Raw genomic sequence first — 20,747 nt, 5'->3', positions numbered from 1 at the left:
CGGCTGGGCGCAGTGGCTCATGCCTGTAATCCCAGCACTTTGGGAGGCCAAGACGGGCAGATCACGAGGACAGGAGATTGAGACAATCCTGGCTAACATGGTGAAACCCCGTCTCTACTAAAAATACAAAAAATCAGCCAGACGTGGTGGCGGGCACCTGCAGTCCCAGCTACTGGGGAGGCTGAGGCAGGAGAATGGCGTGAACCTGGGAGGCAGAGCTTGCAGTGAGCCGAGATCATGCCACTGCACTCCAGCCTGGGCAACAGAGCGAGACTCCGTCTCAAAAAAAAAAGAAAAACCACCGTATTAGGGCTACCTGCAAGAGAATAGGAAACCTCATAAAGTTAACTTTAAGACATAAAGAGAGAACTCTTTATACAGTACTTTCTGTAAATTGGCAGTATTTCCCAATGATGCATCCAAACTGTCCAACATAGCTTTCCTCAAATAACCCCCTCACCACTTGTCCTTCACTTGTGGCATGTCACATCAAGGGCACAAGGGCACTGGGGCAATAAAAAGCCTACTGAAAGCACTGTACAAGTGTTTCTGTTTGCCCACCTCTGTAGATTCTCTAGGATCATTTCCAAAATGCCACGATTTCCTGAGAAAAATGCTACTGGCAGCCTGTTATGCCACAGCCAATATTCCCATCTGCCACCTGTACACCTAGTTCTAACCTCAGCCAAGCTTCCTGACAATTTAATAAATCTCTGGTGAGTTCAGCCTTTTCATTTATACTATCCCACTCCTTCACTACCTTCCTTAGAACAGGTATCCAGTATCTAGTACTAAATTTGAAGACAGAAACTCCATTTGACTACAAAAGCCTTAATCACATAACTACTAAATCTGTTTTGCACAATCAAACCCATCACACCCCACCCAAAATCACCAACACAACATTTTGAACATGTTAAATTTTATTAAAAATATTTAACATCGTACAAATATTCCAATACAGTTATGGTACATGAACACTGTACCAAAGGATGATTTTTATTAAACTGATGATTAAATGGAAAAGGTCTTGCAAATGTCCCTATTTTGATATTTCTTATGTTACTATATCCATATCAGCAATTTATGTTTGCAGGAGCCTTCAGTCCAATTATAGAAATAGTCTTAGAACACAGTACCTAATATTACAATAGGATTCACTAAGTACAAGTCTACCTATGTTATTGAACAGGCTACAGAAGTCCCTTTTGCCCAACCCTCATATGTGAGGAATCAAGAAAAGCAATGTTCATGGGATCCTGACAAATCTACTAAATAAAGTGAGAGCCCTTATTTAAATTTCAGCAATTTAAGTTTTTCCCCAGAATGTCTCCTTTGTTGGTCCCATGAAATGTATTTTGTTCTAAGTGTTTAAAGCCAACAAACTGGCATTGCATTTTCCTTAACTTACATAAACTCATCAGAATTACATGAATATTCCTACTGCTTACCTTAAAACTTCCTAAGGAGCAGGCTATTTAGTGCAAGTTTTATACCCTGATCCTTTCTGTCACTGATACATGCATAAAATGTTACCTTAACACAACCCTGCAATCACTGCCAATTCTTAAAAGTATTATATAATTTCATTCCAGTGTTGTACAACTAGTCTATAGCAAATTTACAGGTAAGGGTTTATATTCATTGACACTGACTAACATGTTTAACATCTAGGAAATTCTTTCTAGACTGATATTCTCAACCAATAAAGAAGATACAGTGCTCTATGAATACTGAGAAGGTTCTTCAGGCATGAAAATTCATAATTACTTTTAATCAGTGCTTATACCATATTACAATTTTTTTTATATGATATGGTCAGAAATGCCTAGTTACTAAATTTAATTTCAATCTCTACCTTACCATCATGGAATCCCCTACAGACTATAAGATGAGGGATTTTAATCTTTAGCAAAAATTAAAATATTGACTCAATTCTACCAATATCTACTAATCCTATCAGCTATCCTAGCTTTCACACAAAACACAAGTTGTTCATAGGTTTGTTTCTGCTATGTTCAAGGTCTTAATATTTCAGCTATGTAATTTCCTCTTGACCCAAAGTCATTGTCTCAATATATCTCTAAATTGAGGCCATTATTGTCAACCTGCTGAAACTTTTTAAAGTTCCATTTTACAATGTTAATATTAGTTTGGAAGATTTTTAAAAATAGTATCTTTGGTGTTTAAACCCTCCATTCTATCAATGTCTTCTTTTCACTACAATTAATGTGCAATAAATATCTCTTTAAGATATATTTTATGTTAATCTATCCAACAAAATATGGAAAATATAATACTAGACTGAAATGACAGTTAAAGCAAATTTATTCTCTCCAATACTTTTTAAGATTATAAGGTGTCTATTTTGCTCACTTAAAATATACCCTGAGTATTTCTTACTTCATACTTGCAGGTCTTTCTTGCTGATCTGCTACCAATTTAAGAGTAAGTGAAGTGTTATTATATGTTCCTATTAAGAACAGAAATAATTTAATATTAAAGTCCTAGTTTTCTACAAGGCTGACATAATTGCCCACTTACAGGATATGGGCATTCTCCCACACTTAATGCCCCACTACTGATAAAAAAAAAAATAGGAAAAAAAAAGTTCTTACCAACAATTCCACTGGTTATCGTCCCCAGCGAACCCCACCTAGCAAGTCGACATCATGACATGTCAGGTCAGGGCAGCCTCAACCTCGCTTCCCTGATAGTCAGGTGATAAAAGGAAGGAGTTAAAACAGGAAAAGTACACTTGCAGATTTCTGGATAACATCTGAAAATGATTAAAAAACAAAAAAACAAAACAAAACAAAACCAGAGCTTCTGGTAACCTCTAAATAAAAAAGTATATACACGTATTTTTATTTAAAGAAAAAAAACTTTTCTAGAAGCATTAACAATAATTAACTTCAAATTAAATATTATTAAATTGCTGACCAGTACATTATATATGCAGTATTTTTAAAGCTTGGTGTTTGCATTTGAAAATTAAGACCTAATCAACAAACTTCTAATATAAAAGTAAACATGTCTGGCTAACGGATTTGTTATTTTGGATTCTCCAGTCAGTCATCAAATCTACTGGTTTCCTCAGAACAACTCTACCCCTAAGTTAACAGAAGCTCCCATTCTTAGAGAAACATAAACACACTTATAAATCCAGTGCAGTCTTTCTATAAGGCTTTTTCTTAGCTGCTCACTTAAGAGATTCCACGTAATAATTGTTCACATAATAATGGACAACACTGAAATTATCTTTGGTTAGTTTTCTTTAAGAATACTGGTAGTTCAGTATAGTAAAATTCTCTTTGAAAAATCAAAATGACAAGTTTTAACATATTTAGAAGCCTTGATAACTAATAAGCAATAGCCTTATAGCAAGTATTTACTGGAAGGGTTTGGTTTTACAAATACACAATTAATAAAACGCAGGTATGATTATATTCAAATGGGCAGGAGGCAAATGATGTAATGAGTTTCAAGAATAATATTATATGGCTTTATGCTAGAAGTGAAATTTTATGTCCCTTCTCTTTTAAAATTTAAAATATATAATTTATTTTGTTGCATGCTGACCTGTTTAAAAAGAATTCATCTCCTAAGTCAGATTTCAAAGTCAAAAGAGAGAAAAATTATCTCCTACTATCAGAAAGCATTGGGCTTTCTTATGCAGAATAACCCCAGTAACTAAAAAAACCTGAAAAACAATTATGCTGAATTCATTTTAAAAAAAACTATAGAATCATAACTCATTTTCCTTATCTTTTCACCAAATAAACCTGGATTTATTAGAAATCTGGAAACTTATTAGAACTTTTTTGCTCTTAAAAATTAAAATACCTTCATATAAATACATACATTTAAGCAACTGCTATAAATGAGTGATCAAATAAAAATTAGTATTCCATTATGGGGAGGAGCATATCTGTATCAGTCTCACAAGGGTACCTACAAAGAATAGTTCTACACCTCAATATATTTCCCAACACACACTTTACTGTAACAGGCTCATAAATAAAGCCAAATCAATTAGCTTGGGGAACAAAAAAGATGGAAAGACAGGAGAGCAGGAAACCGAGTTCCTTAGAACTCATAATTTGTACCTATTTTTTTTAAAAATGCCAATCTAGAATAAAGACCTCCCTCAATTGACATTTTTCAGGTTTATATATTACACTGTCAGATTTATTTATGTGAAAAGTTGAGCTCTGAATCTATTTTCTCTGAATGCTGCTACAGTTTATAAGACATGGAAGAAGAAAAGCTCTTGAATTTTAATGTTTACAGGATTATGTTTTACAATTTTAAATAGCCACAAAACCTCTAAACCAAAAATTAAAGGGTACCTCTGCAAATATATTTTTAATTAGAGAAAAGGACAGAGGAGGAGGTGGCCACTTTAAAATTCAAAATATAATTTGTAATTAAAGGAAAGGATTTTGACATGGAACCCAAGTTTTAATCTTATGTTTTTGCGAGGGTTTATGCTTTCTCAGAATCATTTCTATCCCCATTCTTAATATTCTTTATGACAACTTTGTAGCTTGTAACACCTAATTAAGAAATACAAACAACTCAAATTTTATTTGTAGATTTTGTTCTTTCCAAGAAAAAAATCAGGGTTTTACTTAAGTCTAATTAGATGTATAGTTACAACTTCAAATTGTATTTTCAAAGTTTAAAAGCAGCATTTAAAGAATGTTTGGTGTCTTTACTTACATACATGGGCATAAGAAAAACAACTGGATCTGTCTTACCAAAGAAATACCCATGTTAACTCAAAACTATCATACAACAACAGACCATAATTCCTTTATCAGTTTCCAAAAAACTAAAATATCAATAAGGTCTGTTAAATGACTATACTGCGTAATGAGTGTACTTTGAAAAAGAAATGAAACATATTGACTTTCATCAGTAAATATTAATCTTATTTGAACGAAAAGAAGCCATGAAACCCAGTATGATCTAACCAAGATTACACGGAATTAAGCGGCTTATGATTTTGAAATCTAATATTCCTATCACAAAGACACCAAACAGGAACAAAACACAGAATAATGGTGTATCCATTTTAATTATTCCCCAATGGCTTCTGATATTTTTATCATTATAAAAACATTTGAGAACCACGTAAGAATAAGATGGAGGGGAAAACTTAATAGTAATTTGAAAGTGATTCAGACTTTTCTGTACCATAAAGCTTAGATTATTTTGTTCCTCTCATTCTCAAGCAAAAAGTCATTAGAATAAATCAGAATTTCTCAAGGAAATAGGGAAATAGATGTTATGTCTTGGCCAACAAAAAATATAGGCATCAGGGATAGCAGATAAATAAAAATAAACGAGGTGTTAACAGAAAGTCAGAGGTATTACTACTGGATATTTTTAAGCCTCTCTTACAAGGCATGAATGTTTCTCAAAGCAAATTTACATAGTAATAGGAAATTATATTCCTAAACCAGTAACTGAAATGGTAGTCACAATCACAATTTACTAAAACTAAAGTCCGCAGTGCAATTGACGCCACAGTACTAACAGTTTTCCCTGTATGTTGTACATTCACTTATCCAGCAAATAAGGTCTTCAGTCACAAATTATCCCTTATAAAGAATGTGGGTCAAAATAGATTGCAGTCTGCTTTCCCAGCCACATTTTATTTGTTTTAACGCAAATTATCCAATGCCTGCAAGAATGCTCAAAAGTCTATGAACCTGTTTTTTTTTTAAATAAAAGATAAAATTTCAAAATTAGAAGAGACTATGAGAGAACACCAATCAATGAAGTGCTAATTGGAATAAATACTTGAATTTAGACTAATCCTCAGTCTAATATCCACAATACATGTTGGAATAGACAAGAAATTTTGCATGAATTTGATCACTCACATAGGCAGTTATACTTTGAAAACAATATTCCTTGCAAGGATTACGAATAAAATAATGTTTTAGGACACAATTGAATTTGAAATAGGTAATGTTTTGAATAGATTTTTTAGTTTTATTGAAATCTTACATGAACAAGAAATTGGAAATACAATCACATCAAAGAACAAATTGTCACGGCTTTTGACGTTTAAGCCAAACAAATTTTGTAGGGCAGATTTCAAAAAGGTGTGAAGTTATAACAATTTAAAAACACAGTTAACCTACTTCTAGGAATGCAAAACATACAATCATAGGTTATTTTCAATACAAGAAAACTTAAATTTGTTTGCTTTAATTTCTTAAAACTACTAAGACAAAGCACTAGCTTGTATTTTTATTTACAGCATACTCCATACTCCTATGTAATCTATCCCAAATCCAAAAAAATGAAACTGTCCAAAACCAAAGGTTCTGCAAAATCATGATTTAACAGTGTGCCCAGCTTGTTTTGAAGCTAAAATGAAGCCTGAAACGATAAAAGCATTGTAATCCCCAGAATAAGGGAACTCTGCAAGCCCAATAATGTCCAAGAGCATTTATGAAAAGAGGAAAAATAAAAAGACTTGAGTATATACACAATAGTGATTTCTTCAGCCCAATACAAATGGCAGCAAAATGCTACTTAAAGATGAAACAGTTAAGCCAATTTTTTTTTTTGAAGAATGTAGATCTAGAGCCAATCGTATCTTGCCAGTATCATTTTCAAGCCCTTACTTGTCTACTTCCACTGTTGCCCATAAGTATCCTGATAAAATTCCTGGTTGTCATTATTGTAACCATAGTTACCAGAATAGTCACCACCTTGCTGAAGCGGCTGCTGAGCGATGGGTTGGGAACCCCAGTTCTGTTGGTTGTTGGTCTGACGACGCTTGGAATCAGGTTGGTTGTACCCATCTGCCTTTCTCTTGCCTCCTACATTGCCCCCACGATTGCCCCGAGATCCACGGGAACCACGGCCTCTCTGCTGTTGAGCAGGACCCCCTCTGCCACCCCTAGAGCCTCTTGGTGGTCCCAAAGGTGCCCCCCTCTGTGAATAGCCAGCTCTACCTCTTGGAGGTGGTGCTCCCCTCCCCCTTGGTGGTGGTGGAGCACCTCGCCCTCCCCTTCCTCCTCCTCTTCCTCTTACTGCATAGCCATCATCATAGCCGTAGTAGGGATCTTCATAGCCTCCACGATAGTCGTGATAATCATAACCATAGTAATCATCATAGTAATCTTCATAGCCATAGTAATCTGGAGGGTAGCCGTATCCACCTCTCCCCCCACCACGACCCCGACCTCTAATTGGAGGTGGCATGCGAGGAGGAGGGTGGTAGTAATAATCTTCATACCTAGCAAAGGAGGGAAGGGAGAAAAGAAAAAACAAATCAGTTTGCTTCAAGACTCTGATTTTGTTTTATTAATCTGATCTCCATTATCAAATGGAGATTCCTTGTCCAAAGACATATCTACTAAAAGGTAGACTCACGCAGTACTTCTGGAGGCCTGTCTAGCAGCTTGGCGCTCTTTCCTTTTCTTGTCTGGTGGCTTGGCTAAGACTATTTCAATTTCTTCCCCTTCTATTTCTTTGCCATTCATTTCATCCATAGCCTATAAAAAATTGAAAAATTAATTTATTTTACGATATAAAACTATATTATATGTTTTATATAGTGTGCATGCTATCATACTTGACTCATTTAATATACTTAACAATTTACCACACAATTATTTCAAATGGCAAAAGGTGAATCTAGCCAGAAAGTTAAACACAAACACAAAGAAAATACATTTCCCTTGACCTTATCTTTTTATATGTAAATTACATTTAGAACAAAACCTACCTCCTGATATTGTATTTTAAAAGGTAAAAGGGCTGCCACCTATTGCTGCTCCTTAATTCCAAATAACTAACTCCTTAAAAGATAAGCCATACTAAAGAAGCAAATCCACACCAAAGAAGCAAATCCATACCAGGGAAAAATGCCAGTATTAATACGAACCAAAGATTAACTTTTCAGGATTAGAATTTTAAAATAAACATGTAGCATACAACATACCGGTCTCACACTGTTCTTATACAAAAATTTCAAGGATCTGAAGCACAAATGAGATTACAGAGTGAGATTATCTGTAAAATTCAAGATACCAACACAAAAAACCTAGGTTTCCCTCACAATGCTTAACCCGAAATGTATTTTGCTTGAACAGTTTAAAATACAGAGCCAGAAAAGGCCTAAAAAGGACTAATGAAGACTCAAGCAATTACGTAGAAAGCAGTAATCAAACATTCCATGTTCTAGTCCTTTGTTCATGTTGTTCCACCCAACAACCTCTGCCATACATCAAAAGGTTCAGGTACTCAGTAACAAAATGTCATCTCCTCATATTTTATTTTTTGTTTCCCTATACCTTTCCCCACTCTGGGCACACATAAAAAAATGTTCTATTTATAACGAGCTATTAGTGATTTATAAGTATCTAGACAAAAATGAAACTAGTCCTCAAGATTGCAATTTTCCCTTTTACCACCTCAGCTTTGCACTGCTTCAGTTAAAGCAACTAAACAAGTTTACAAAAGCTTCCTGGCATAAATTTAAAAATGAAAGATCTACTCTCTGTCCCGACCATCCTGGTGACTCCCAATTCCTGGACTAGATATTTTATAATTTAATAGGCTTCCTCGGCAAACCATCCTATAAATATTTTCCATCAGGACAACCAGTTATTTAAAACCAGTCGAGTCAGGAGGAATATTTGGAAAGCATAAAATTATTAGTTATCTGCATTCTATACCAGTGAAAATTTCAGAAGCCACACATTAGCAGGTAAGAGTGTTTAACAGTATAACAGATAAGACTCCATACTTCAAAGCCAGATTATTACTGAGTTTGTGACCTTGGACAAGTTATGAATTTTATGAACAATACTGCCTCATTAATTAGCTATCATCAATGAGCAAGCCGATTAACTATAAAGGAGTCAGAGATTCTAGAAAGCCTGTTTTAAAAGCAGTACCCTGGGCAAAAAACAAAACCAGAAAATGCTCAAATTCGAGGTGGCAGTATCCCACCAACCAAACATGCCAAAAAAGAACCATGCCTGTGTCACTAAGCATTCTGGATCTATCTTCCCAATAACATAAAAAAGATTTTAGTAGTGTTTTGTCTTGCTTCCCATCCCCCCAAGGAAGGAGAGATGAACAAGAAAAAGAAACTGAAAATTTCACCCATTAAAGATAGTCCGAACCCACTGTCAATAGAAAGCAGGTTTTGTGTTCCAGATACCATATGAAAATACTTCCTTCATACTTATCATTATCATCAAAGACTAAATCAACTATTATACACAAGCGATATCTCTAACAATTACTGAAATCAGTAAAACATAGTGAATGCTATTTTAACTCTAAAATGATTAAATAAAGGTAAAACTAATCATACCCTCATCACAATACATCTACTCAAATACTGTATGAGTCATGTACACTACTCAGTTTCCTTCATAGGCACACAAACTGAGGTAAACTAAGTAGTTATAATACATTCATTACCTATTTAGTGTTTACAGCAGCTAATTTTTATACCTTGTAATACTTCCAAGGCATCATGCTATCAAATCTTACAAAACAATAGAGATTAAAAATAACTTGCCTAAGATCACAAATTCAGTAATAATCGGGCTTTGCAATATGGAGTCTTATCTGTTATATTATACTATTACCACTTTACAGAGATTAAACAGAAAGAGTTCAGCAAAAGCTAACAGTCAATTTTATTTCAGTTTTTAACATTACTTTATGTGTTTGGCAGGTTTCAGAAATAAAATTCAAATATCAAGAACCAAAATTTCAAAATTTCCACCTTAACAGCTGCTCCTCTGTCTTCAAAATGAACAAATGCATAATCTTTCAACTTCTTTACTCTTTCGAGTTTTCCAAATTCAGAAAATGACTTTTCCAATATTTCTTCTGTCACTGTAGTAGCCAAGTTTCTCACAAACAAAACTTTTACCTAGTAAGCAACAAATAAACAAAACTGTCATTGGCTACTTAATTTTACCTGAAAAGTGTTTCTTCCTGTCTTCATAGCATAGGCTTTTCTCCTCTAAAACATTAAGCGCTGAAAGTGTTGTTACAGGTAGTACGAGAAATTGCTAGGAAAATGACACTGATATCAGTCACCAATTTATAAAAATTATTGGCTCTTGCCTTCTCCTATGTTGTCATTAAAGCACCCTAACACTGAGTAGAACCTTCAAAGAACCAACACATAATTATTACTACCGAGCTAATCAACAAATTTAACATGGTCTCCAAGTCCCTTTCAAAACAAGTTTTTCTGTTTCTTTCCTCTAAAACTGAATAACTTCCAAAAGTTCATATGAAAAAATAAACAAGAATAACCAGGAAAAAAAAGAGTGAAATTTAGAGACTGGCCCTACCGAATATAAACAAACTATAATGCTTAAATCATTAAATCAGGTAGTGTTAATTAGAAAAAAAAGAGAAAAGCTGGTCCATGCCTCACACTATACACCAGGATAAACTCCCAATAGATCGAAAATTTAAGTAATAAAAGGGTGGAGGGAGGACTGTGCAAGTATCAGAACAAGAATGATTCATTCATGTAACACTGGAGTGGGGATGACCTTATGACTTAAAATCTAGGAGCCATAAGAATGATATATAAAAATAAATGACTTCTATATGGCAAAAAATACTGTTAAGCAAAGACAATAAATATGGATGAAGTATTTGCAACATGTATCACAAACAGCTAATGTCTCTTTTATATCAGAGAACCAGAAAATAAGAAAAAGCTCAACAACTGAATAGAAAAATAGGCAAAATTCATGAATACATGGTTCATACAAAGAAACACACATGGCTCTTAAAATATATTTAAAGTTCAAACCATTCATAGTAAGAGACGCAAATCATTAATCATTAATGGCACTGAGACCGTTTGTTATCAGGCTGGCAAAGTTCAAAAGTTTGATCATACACTATTTTGTCAAGAACGAGGAAAATAATTATCTTGTATTTTGCTGGTAGGAATGTAAAATAGTGTATCTCCTACAGACATGAATATGGCAGTATCTTAACAATTACGGATGTATTTACCCTTTGGCCCACAATTCTATCCCTAAGAATCTATCCTACAGATATATCTCCACTTGTATCAACTAACATAAGCTTATTCATTCCAGCACTGTAAGAGCAAAAGATCAGAAACAACTCAATATCCAGCTGGTTAAATACACTATAGTACCTCCACAGAATAGACTACTATGTAGTCATAAAAAATGAAGAAGAGGGCTGGGCACAGTGGCTCATGCCTGTAATCCCAGCACTTTAGGAGGCCGAGGCAGGCGGATTGCCTGAGGTTGGGAGTTCGAGACCAGCTTGGCCAGCATGGTGAAACGCCGTCTCTACTAAAAATACAAAAATTACCCAGGTGTGGTAGAAGGCACCTATAACCCCAGCTACTCGGGAAGCTGAGGCAGGAGAATCGCTTGAACCCGGGAGGCAGAGGTTGCAGCGAGCCAAGATTGCACCACTGCACTCCAGCCTGGGTGACACAGCAGGCTCTGTCTCAAAAAAAGAAACCCAAAAAATGAAGCAGAGCTCTATGAGCTAACAGAGATTGACAGGATACACTGTTTTTCCTGTTTTTACATCTCTGAAATAAAGAAACAACTTACAGTCAATGTGATAAGCAAGTACTGTGCCATAGTTTAGTTGGCAGTGTTTTATAACTACTTAGTGGTTCATATAATAATGGTGTATTTCCTCAGAGCTGATGAAACAGGATGGTGAATAAACAAAATGTAGATCAGTGAATATAGTAGGCTACCAACATTACTACCACTCATGTAAGAATTAAGGAAGTATATTCATATTTGCCTAACGAAATACTAAAAAGATAAACCAGAAACTACTAAAACTGGATGCCTTATAGGGGACAAAGGGGATTTGGTAGACATAGGCATAGAGGTAGAAAGGAAATTTCTTTGTCTATACTTTTCTATATAACTTTTAAACTAAGAAAATATAGTACCTATCCAAATAAAAAACTAACATATTGAATAAATTGTTGCTTCAGATAAAGGGCTATCTAATAAGAAGTTACTAATTTAAGGAGGAAAAAAACCTAACATTTTCCACAAATGCTCCATCCCCTTTATTATTCTCAATTTATCATACTAAGGTCCAGCCTCTATGTTACACAGACTCCCACTGGTTCAGTTACTTTTAAAAAAAATTCAACATGGAATTTTCTATGATGAAACCGTTAACATACTATATGAAAATTACTTACTGAAACTGTGTTTAAAATGTTCAACAGGAAAAAGGGTCCCTTTAAGAGACATATATTTAGGCTTTTAGGTTTTGGTACATTGTAAAACTGACCCAACTTGGCAAAAAAATCTTCAGTGAATTGTAAATTGATGGTGTGAATAACAGAAGCTTAACTCAAAAGGATAAACTTTTCTTTTCAATTAGGAAACAGTAAAGGAGCTGGGTGCAGTTTTAAGCACCAGTAGTCCCAAGCTACCTGGGAGGCTGAAGCGGGAGGAACGCTTAAGCCCAGGAGTTCAAGGCTGCAGTGGGCTATGATTGCACACGTAAGCAGCCACTGCACTCCAGCCTAGGCAACATAATGAGGCCCAATCTCTTTAAAAAAAAAAGAAAACAATAAAGGGCTCTACAATATTTAATCCTAAGTTTATGGAGGCCTCCCTTTCATTCCAAAACCTGTTTTAGATCTAGGAAAAAGGAGTCACCAGAATAAAATCTTGAAGTTTTCTAACCCTAAAAAAAGATTAGGATGAACTTCCGTCTGAGCAGCTACTAAAGGTTATGTAAGAAGTGGCTGGTAAGCAAATTACAAGCTATACTTTTGGTTTTTATGGGATTTTATTCCTCTTTTATAATATGTAATACATCTATAATGCTATTTTAAAATATTTTCACAGAAAAAGCAACACAGGCTATTTCATTACTACAGGTAGATTCAAAGTTGTGGTGGATCTTTAGAGACTGATCCAGGCTCAATAAAATAGATGACATCCGTGTTTAGTAGTTTACCCAAAGTCATAGTTGTATTTGGAGAAGAAACAATGGGAATCAAAACCAAGCTAGTAAAAAATTAAAATAAAAACTCAGAGCTATTTGAATTCTCTATCCCTTACCCATCTACTCAAGGAATATGAGATAAAAGATACTGAGTAGCACTTCTGAGAGCCTCTCTGGTTCATTCTCAATAGAACTTATCTGCTTAACCCAAAGATGTCATTGCCTACACAGACTTTACCATACAAGTATAAACCAGGGTTCTCCTCCAAACTATTTGGAGCAAGGGTTTGCCTCCTCAAATTCTGGAATAAAAACCTTGACTTCCGACTTATCAAGAAGAATCCAACCATTAACTCATGGCCATTCAGAGTTGCTGCCTCCCTGTGAAGGGAAGAGACAATTAAAATGCTCAAGAGCTCATTTTAAGCAGCAGAAATGAAACTCTGAGGCCAGTCGCGGTGGCTCACACCTGTAATCCCAGCACTCTGGGAGGCCAAGAAGGGCAGATCATGAGGTCAGGAAATTAAGACCACCCTGGTCAACATGGTGAAACCCTGTCTTTACTAAAAATACAAAAAATTAGCCAGGTGTGGTGGCTGGCACCTGTAGTCCCAGCTACTCGGGAGGCTGAGGCAGGAGAATGGCGTGAACCCGGGAGACGGAGCTTGCAGTGAGCCGAGATCGCATCACTGTACTCCAGCCTGGAAGACACAGCAAGAGTCCATCTCAAAAAAAAAAAGAAATGCAACTGTGATGTGTCCCAGGAGTCACCCAAAGGAAAGATTTAGAACCAGTACTCATGGCACCACTATTAAGATCCTGGCAATGCAAGTACAGGAATTAGGAGGGAATTGAGTGCCCTTTTCAGGACTTGCCATGCATATTTTGCCACTAACGAATAAGAGCAAACATGACAATCTTTTGCCTTTCTTCATGGGAACAATACACTAATGGAACTTGATCATTTAAAACAACAGGCGGGGTGCAGTGGCTCATGCCTGTAATCCCAGCACTTTAGGAGGCCAAGGCAGGCAGATCATGAGGTCAGGAGTTTGAGACCAGCCTGGCCAATATGGCGAAATGCTGTCTCTACTAAAAATACAAAATTTAGCCAGGCTTGGTGGCAGGCGCCTGTAGTCCCAGCTACTCGGGAGGCTGAGGCAGGAGAATCGCTTGAATCCGGGAGGTGGAGGTTGCAGTGAGCCGAGATCGCACCACTGCACTCCAGCCTGGGCAACACAGCAAGACTTCGTCTCAAAAAATATAATAATAAATAAAATAAAAAATAAAAGCAAAAAAAGCCTTAAAAAAACCAGCTATAAATCTAAATAAAACATAATTTACGGCCAAGTAATAAGGCATAATATAGTCAATGAAGATTATAATTTATAATCTCCAAAACATTACTTCTCACTTTACTCAAGACCTTTAAAAAAAAAAAAACCTCTATCCCTCACAGTGCCGAGCACTAAACAAATACCCAGTGTGTATGAAAATACTTAATTGAGGAATTTCATTTCAGTTCCTTCTGCACATTTAATCTGCAGGAAAAGGGATGGTTAATGGAAATTCCCGGATACCAAGACAGGCTGTTAACTTTAGTGTTAAAGCTGCTCCTTGCCAAACAGTTAAAGTCTAAAGCTACAATTTCTATTTATCATAAAACTCAAAATATTTGAGCTTCATTCTGAGTACAAAATTTAAATGATGACCCTATGCCCACTCCAAGCAACTGTATTTACCTTAGCCATGACTTCTGGATCTGGTTCTTCCACAGGGTCAGCCCATTCAACTGTAACTACATTTCCCCACACTTTTACTTTTCCACTCATCAGCCGGCGTCTGGCTTGTGCTGCTGACTTGTGATCCTCATATTCAAGGAAGCAGAACCCCCGATTCTTCTTTTTGTCATCGGGTTGATGATAGAGAATAACGTCCACCAAACCCTCTGTTAAACCAACAGCCAGATATATAAGCCAAAAGCATCCACCACACATCTAGTGATTAGGCAGACCTAAATCCGCTTGACGATGAGCAAAAAATAAGTGATGCAGCCTCAAAATGAGTCACTAACTTTGTAGACAATTAGTAGACAATTAAATCAACATAATCAGATATGGGGTTTGGGACAGTATTCGATATTCCTTTTTAATTTTAGGGGTTCTTAAGGTATAGCCATGTACAACAAATCTAACTACCGTATTCTGACATTTAACATGCTACAATATTTTAGAGCGTTTGATATAACATGACTATAAAAGCACTAACAAGGATCTTAAAAACAAAACTATTAATATAAACCCAAGAGAACTAACTTTTGGACAACTAATTATGGCCAAGCTAACTTAAAAGTTACTATTTTTTACCAAGAATGGAAGTGATCACTAAATATTAGTGTTCCTCTGGTCTTAGTCCTTTGCCCTTATCTTTCCGTATGTGTTCTTTCTGAATAATGTCAGCTAGCCCTACTTTTAAATGTTATCTATACCCTTACAAATGCTTAGATTTTTTTCCTAGCCCAGACTTCTCTAAGCTCTAGATGTGCCTATGTTCTTACCTGATGTATCCTCTTTGATGTCTTAGAATTGCAAATTTAACATGTCCCAAAACTGAACCACCATGGCCAAAATCTGCCTTCCCTAGACTTCCTATCTAATAAACAGTGCCATCCACCTGGTTCTGAAGCCAGAAATTGGTTAGACATTCTTGATTTCTTCCTTTACTTCATCTCTCCTAACCAATTCCAAACTCATTTACTTCTTTGCATCTCCACTGCTATTACTCTAGTCTAATCCTCTATCTGTACTAGTATGACAGTTTCAACTATTTATCAGCTTCCACCATGCCCCTTCTCTCCAAGTCCCTATCCACACAGCAGTAGGAATAATATCCCATAAACATGAAACAGGTGTTATTTCCTGCTTAAAACCTTTAAATGCCTTCTCATTATATATACAATAAAAACCCAACTCCTTACATGGCCTACAGAAGCCCTGCCTACTTCATTTCATACAATTATATTCCTAATTCTACCTTTTAATAACACTGGTCTCCTCAGTTACTGTAATATACTGACTTCTTTCTTGCCTTGGAACCTTGGCATGTGTTGCTGCCTTGGAATGCACTTCCTTTTGCTCTTTGTATGCTATATCTTCTTCATCCTTCAGGTACTGGCTGACATGTCATCTTATCAGAAAAGTCTTCCAGAACCATCCAAACAGGGATAATAGCTATTCTTTAGCTAAATATCCTGTATTTCCTGCTTCAGTGTCTTATCACAATGTCTAAATATTCCTTTAATTTTTATTATTTATATTCTTGGTCTTATCTCCTTTCTCAGGATATAGGATCTATGAAAGCAGAGCATATGTCTCTTAGCCACCAATGTATCCCAGGCACATAGCACAATGCCAGCACTTAACAGAAACTTTAATAAACACCTGCTGAAAGAATGAATAAATGATCATGAAGCTAGAAGGAGATATACATAATAAAGTGATGAGGTCAAAGAATTGTGCCAACAGGGGTATTTGACAACACAATATAGTGGATAGTGGCAGTGGTTACAAAGTGGGACGCTAGTAATCAAGAGTTTAAAGTGCACAGAATTTCTGGTGACTAGATCCAGAATGTAATCTGGATATGGTGGAGCTGAAGTAAAGGACTAAAGATGAGGTAATCATAGAAATAGGTAGGAGTCTAAAGCCCTGGATGGTTCACCAATGTAGATGTTAAAGGTATTAGAAATAAGTTAATTTAGGGCAGAAGAGGAAGATAGTGAGCCAGAAGCAATCTTTAGATTAATGAAAGGCTGAAACCAGAAGAGCAATGATTGACAGCTTCAACAAAAGGGAAAGCATTTGTCTGAATGATAAAAATGTAAAGGAATAGTGGTTTTCACAGGGGAGGCAGTGGTCTAACACAGTGTTTTTAAATCACAGGTAGTATTAGATCACAACTGGTATTTTAAAAAACGAAATAGAATAAGAAGTATCAAAATAAATCATGTATAATAAATAAAAGTACAGTTTTGTTAAATTGTTTCAGTTATATATAAATGTGTACAGAACTACGATATAAAATCTAATTCTCAATCAATTCCATGGATTTAGAATTGGATATTTTAAAAAATCTGATCGGCCAGGCACGGTGGCTCATGTCTGTAATCCTGGCACTTTGAGAGGCCGAGGCAGGCGGCTCACCAAAGGTTGGGAGTTCGAGACCAGCCTGACCAACATGGAGAAACCCCCGTCTCTACTAAAAATACAAAATTAGCCGGGCGTGGTGGTGCATCCCTGTCGTCCCAGCTACTTGGAAGCCTGAGGCAGGAGAATTGCTTGAACCAAGGAGGCTTGCAGTGAGCCAAGATCGTACCATTGCACTCCAGCCTAGGCAACAAGAGCAAAACTCCGTCTCAAAAAATATCTGATCTAGACAAGGCAACAGGGAGGGAGTAAAAACTTTCATTCTCTTGGTCCTAAAATACACTAATTGTCAAGGGGAAAAAAAGCATTCACTTGAAGGCTATAGAGCAAAAGCTCCAGTAAAAGCCAAGGTTCAGTTAAGACAAAGAAGTGAAGGGGACATTCCAAGAAATGAAGGATATAAGGGAATTTGCTTAAATCCAAACCACTATAAAGCAGAAAGGAAGCAATTTAGACATTGAAGGCCTGAATTCTTAATTTAATACACACATACAACCCCTCAGTTTTTTTGAGCACTTATAAGTAGTACAACACATTTCGCAAAAGTAATTTCTAAATACATTTTTGTTTTACCTGTGACTTTACTGAATTCTTCCAAAATGTTTTCTTTAGTCTTATTCTTCGGAATGGATCCAACAAAAAGTCTGTTGTTTGCCACAGAAATGCACACTCCAAGGTGTTTACCAGGGCGAATTTCATAGCTGTCACACTGCAATGAAGAAAAGAACCAGAGACCCCAAAACCACCCCAAACTCAGGACAACTGATCTTAATCTAAAAAATTCAACAATTTAAGGCCAAATGCTCCTTGCTTCATCATTCATCAACTCACCAAGCTCCCTCATGCTTTCCATAATATGAATGTATATTTTAAACTTGTCACGGTCTCTTGTTTTAGTTTGGTTTTGTTAACCTTCACTACTCTTCCATGTAAAAAGGACTCACTTTATTGCTTAAAATATCTTATTTCATATTTTGATTTTATCTATCTGAAAATGTTTTCCCACAGATTTTTCAGAAAAAAATACCTGAGACTGATCATTCAGGGTCCTTGGAAATGTAATTGGATTAGAAAAATTTTAAATTCTACAGAAGTCACAGAATTCTAAATATATAGTTTTAAATTGCCTACCAAACACAATATTTTCAAAAAGTGTTTTATTTAAATCACTACAGTGGATTTTCTTGATAAATTTTAGCCTTTCTTTTTTATTTTAAGACTGAGTCTCGCTCTGTCGTCCAGGCTGGAGGGCAGTAGCACAATCTTTGCTCACTGCAACCTCCACCTCCTGGGTTAAAGTGATTCTCCTGCCTCAGCCTCCCAAGTAGCTGGGACTACAGGCGTGCGCCACCACGCCCAGCTAATTTTTGTATTTTTAGTAGAGACAGGGTTTCACCATGTTGGCCAGGCTGATCTTGAACTCCTGACCTCAGGTGATCCACCTGACTCGGCATCCCAAAGTGCTGGGATTACAGGCGTGAGCCACCACTTCTGGCCCATTTTAGCTTCTTATACTTTAATATTATTTAACCATTAGTTTACTAAGAGATATGAGTATTAAAAATAAAATCATATGTTGCCAAAAATGAAAACTTAATTAATGTTAAATAAACAAGTTTGAAGGAAAAATCCATAATAAAATCTAAAATCTGGGTCAAGCTACGAGTGGAACTGATTCAGACACCAGTAATGAAACCAAAAGCCTTGATGATGAAACAGGCTGATCATCTAGAAAGACTAGAACCAGACTTAGTGAGGCCCTCAGATGTCAGGCAAGAGTATGCCAAAAAATAATGACATTGTTATTTTAAGATACTGAGATAGCTGTGTCTTAAATACAGCAGGAGTGAAGATACATTTGATTTGCAGAACGTTGTTACCACTACTACTGGTCTGAAATGAGCATCAAGTGGTTAAAGGCCCTAGAGAAAGGAAATTAATCTGAGACTGGCTATAAATAGCAGGAGGAGAGAGAAAGATTAAAGACAGAGAAGACTCAAGGGCCCAGAAACATAAAGAGAGAACAAAAATACACTTAGAAAATATGAAATAAATCATATGAATAGGCTGTAACAAAAATAAAACAGATTCACAACTATTTTCTGAATGGAATCCTAAAAGTCACTGTCCTCCACTATTACATTCCCCACAGCCCATTCCAGTCTTCATTATACTGTAAGAATCCTAAAGTTTAACATCAAGAATTGACATCCTTTTGCCTAAAACCAAAAGACAGAAATCCATAAGCCAAATACTCATATGAAACTTCTGATATTAATCAATCTAATAGATAACTTCTTAAATCAATGGGAGACTTTCTATAAAACATTACTTCTTGGGTATTTTCAGTTCTTTTTTACTTTTATAGTCAGAAAAAAAGCAAAGGTCACATACTAACTTGGTCAGTACAGAAACATTCAAAGCAACAACTGAAGGAATCAAAATAATGTTAACTACAAACATTTTTGAATTAAAGTTTATTTCCTCAAATAGTGACTTGCTAGACAGTGGATAATTATCACATACCAGTTTCACGGCTTCCTGTGCAGCTTCCTTTCCACAGAAGGTGATAAATGCATACCCTCTATTCTGACCAGACAGTGGATCCATCATAAGACGTAGATCCCAAATGGGTCCGGCCTTCTCAAAAAGGGGCACCAACTCATCCTCATATAAATCTCTTGGTATTTTGCCTACAAACACCTGAAATAAAACCCCCTTATTAGAATCCAACATAAGCATTTGATTTTAGAGTCATAAAGCCTACTGTCTGTTTTTTTTTTAAAGATGGGGGCAGAAGAAGATGGTTAAGAAAGAATGGAAACAATCTGAAACTTAGAGTTGACTTGTAGAGCTAATCCTAATTTTTATTATAATGACCTTAGGGTTATCAAAGAACAACAGTCTCTTGAAAAATGGAAACTAGTAAGAGTGTAAAATCTGTATTAACTCTAATTTTTAAATTTTTATAACTTGACTTGTTCTCATAAAAACAGAATAAAGGAGGTTGGATGCAGCGGCTCACGCCTGTAATCCAAGCACTTTAAGAGGCCAAGGAAGGTGGATCACTTGAGTCCAGGAGTTCAAAACCTGCCTGGGCAACATGGCGAAACCCCATTTCTACAATTTAAAATAAAAAAATTTATAAACTAAAAACAAATAAAAATAAAAATAAAATAATTGAATAAAAGATTGACATAGCCCTCAAGTTATCTCCTTAACTCTAAAATCTTTACTACTTAAAAAGCAACCTCAGGCCGGGCGCGGTGGCTCAAGCCTGTTATCCCAGCACTTTGGGAGGCCGAGACGGGGAGACCACGAGGTCAGGAGATCGAGACCATCCTGGCTAACATAGTGAAACCCCGTCTCTACTAAAAAAATACGAAAAACTAGCCAGGTGAGGTGGCAGCGCCTGTAGTCCCAGCTACCTGGGAGGCTGAGGCAGGAGAATGGCATAAACCCGGAAGGCGGAGCTTGCAGTGAGCTGAGATCCGGCCACTGCACTCCAGCCTGGGTGACAGAGAGAGACTCCATCTCAACAACAACAAC

The 20,747-nt window shown here is 36.2% G+C and overlaps 1 protein-coding gene across 6 annotated transcripts in view; it reads right to left on the bottom strand.

The window, feature by feature from the left end:
• Nucleotides 1-3,570: 3,570 nt before the first annotated feature.
• Nucleotides 3,571-20,747, bottom strand: part of HNRNPR (heterogeneous nuclear ribonucleoprotein R) — a 37,340-nt gene continuing 20,163 nt past the window's right edge. For 3 of the 6 annotated variants that reach the window (XM_023219697.1, XM_023219696.1, XM_023219701.1), the window contains 6 exons: nucleotides 19,725-19,901; nucleotides 17,772-17,907; nucleotides 14,736-14,950; nucleotides 9,776-9,925; nucleotides 7,402-7,523; nucleotides 3,571-7,264 (listed from right to left, as the gene is read on the bottom strand). In XM_023219697.1, the coding sequence (XP_023075465.1) occupies nucleotides 6,652-7,264; nucleotides 7,402-7,523; nucleotides 9,776-9,925; nucleotides 14,736-14,950; nucleotides 17,772-17,907; nucleotides 19,725-19,901 (1,413 nt within the window). In that variant the 3' untranslated portion in view covers nucleotides 3,571-6,651. The remainder of the gene's footprint in view (nucleotides 7,265-7,401; nucleotides 7,524-9,775; nucleotides 9,926-14,735; nucleotides 14,951-17,771; nucleotides 17,908-19,724; nucleotides 19,902-20,747) is intronic. The other 3 variants (XM_023219700.1, XM_023219702.1, XM_023219698.1) reach the window with 2 other exon arrangements.

The sequence above is a fragment of the Piliocolobus tephrosceles genome, chromosome 1, assembly GCF_002776525.5.
Source record: "Piliocolobus tephrosceles isolate RC106 chromosome 1, ASM277652v3, whole genome shotgun sequence".
In the NCBI taxonomy this organism is placed as follows: domain Eukaryota; kingdom Metazoa; phylum Chordata; class Mammalia; order Primates; family Cercopithecidae; genus Piliocolobus; species Piliocolobus tephrosceles.
The sequence above is the reverse complement of the archived record's forward strand: the minus strand, read 5'-3'. Positions and strand labels throughout refer to the sequence as shown.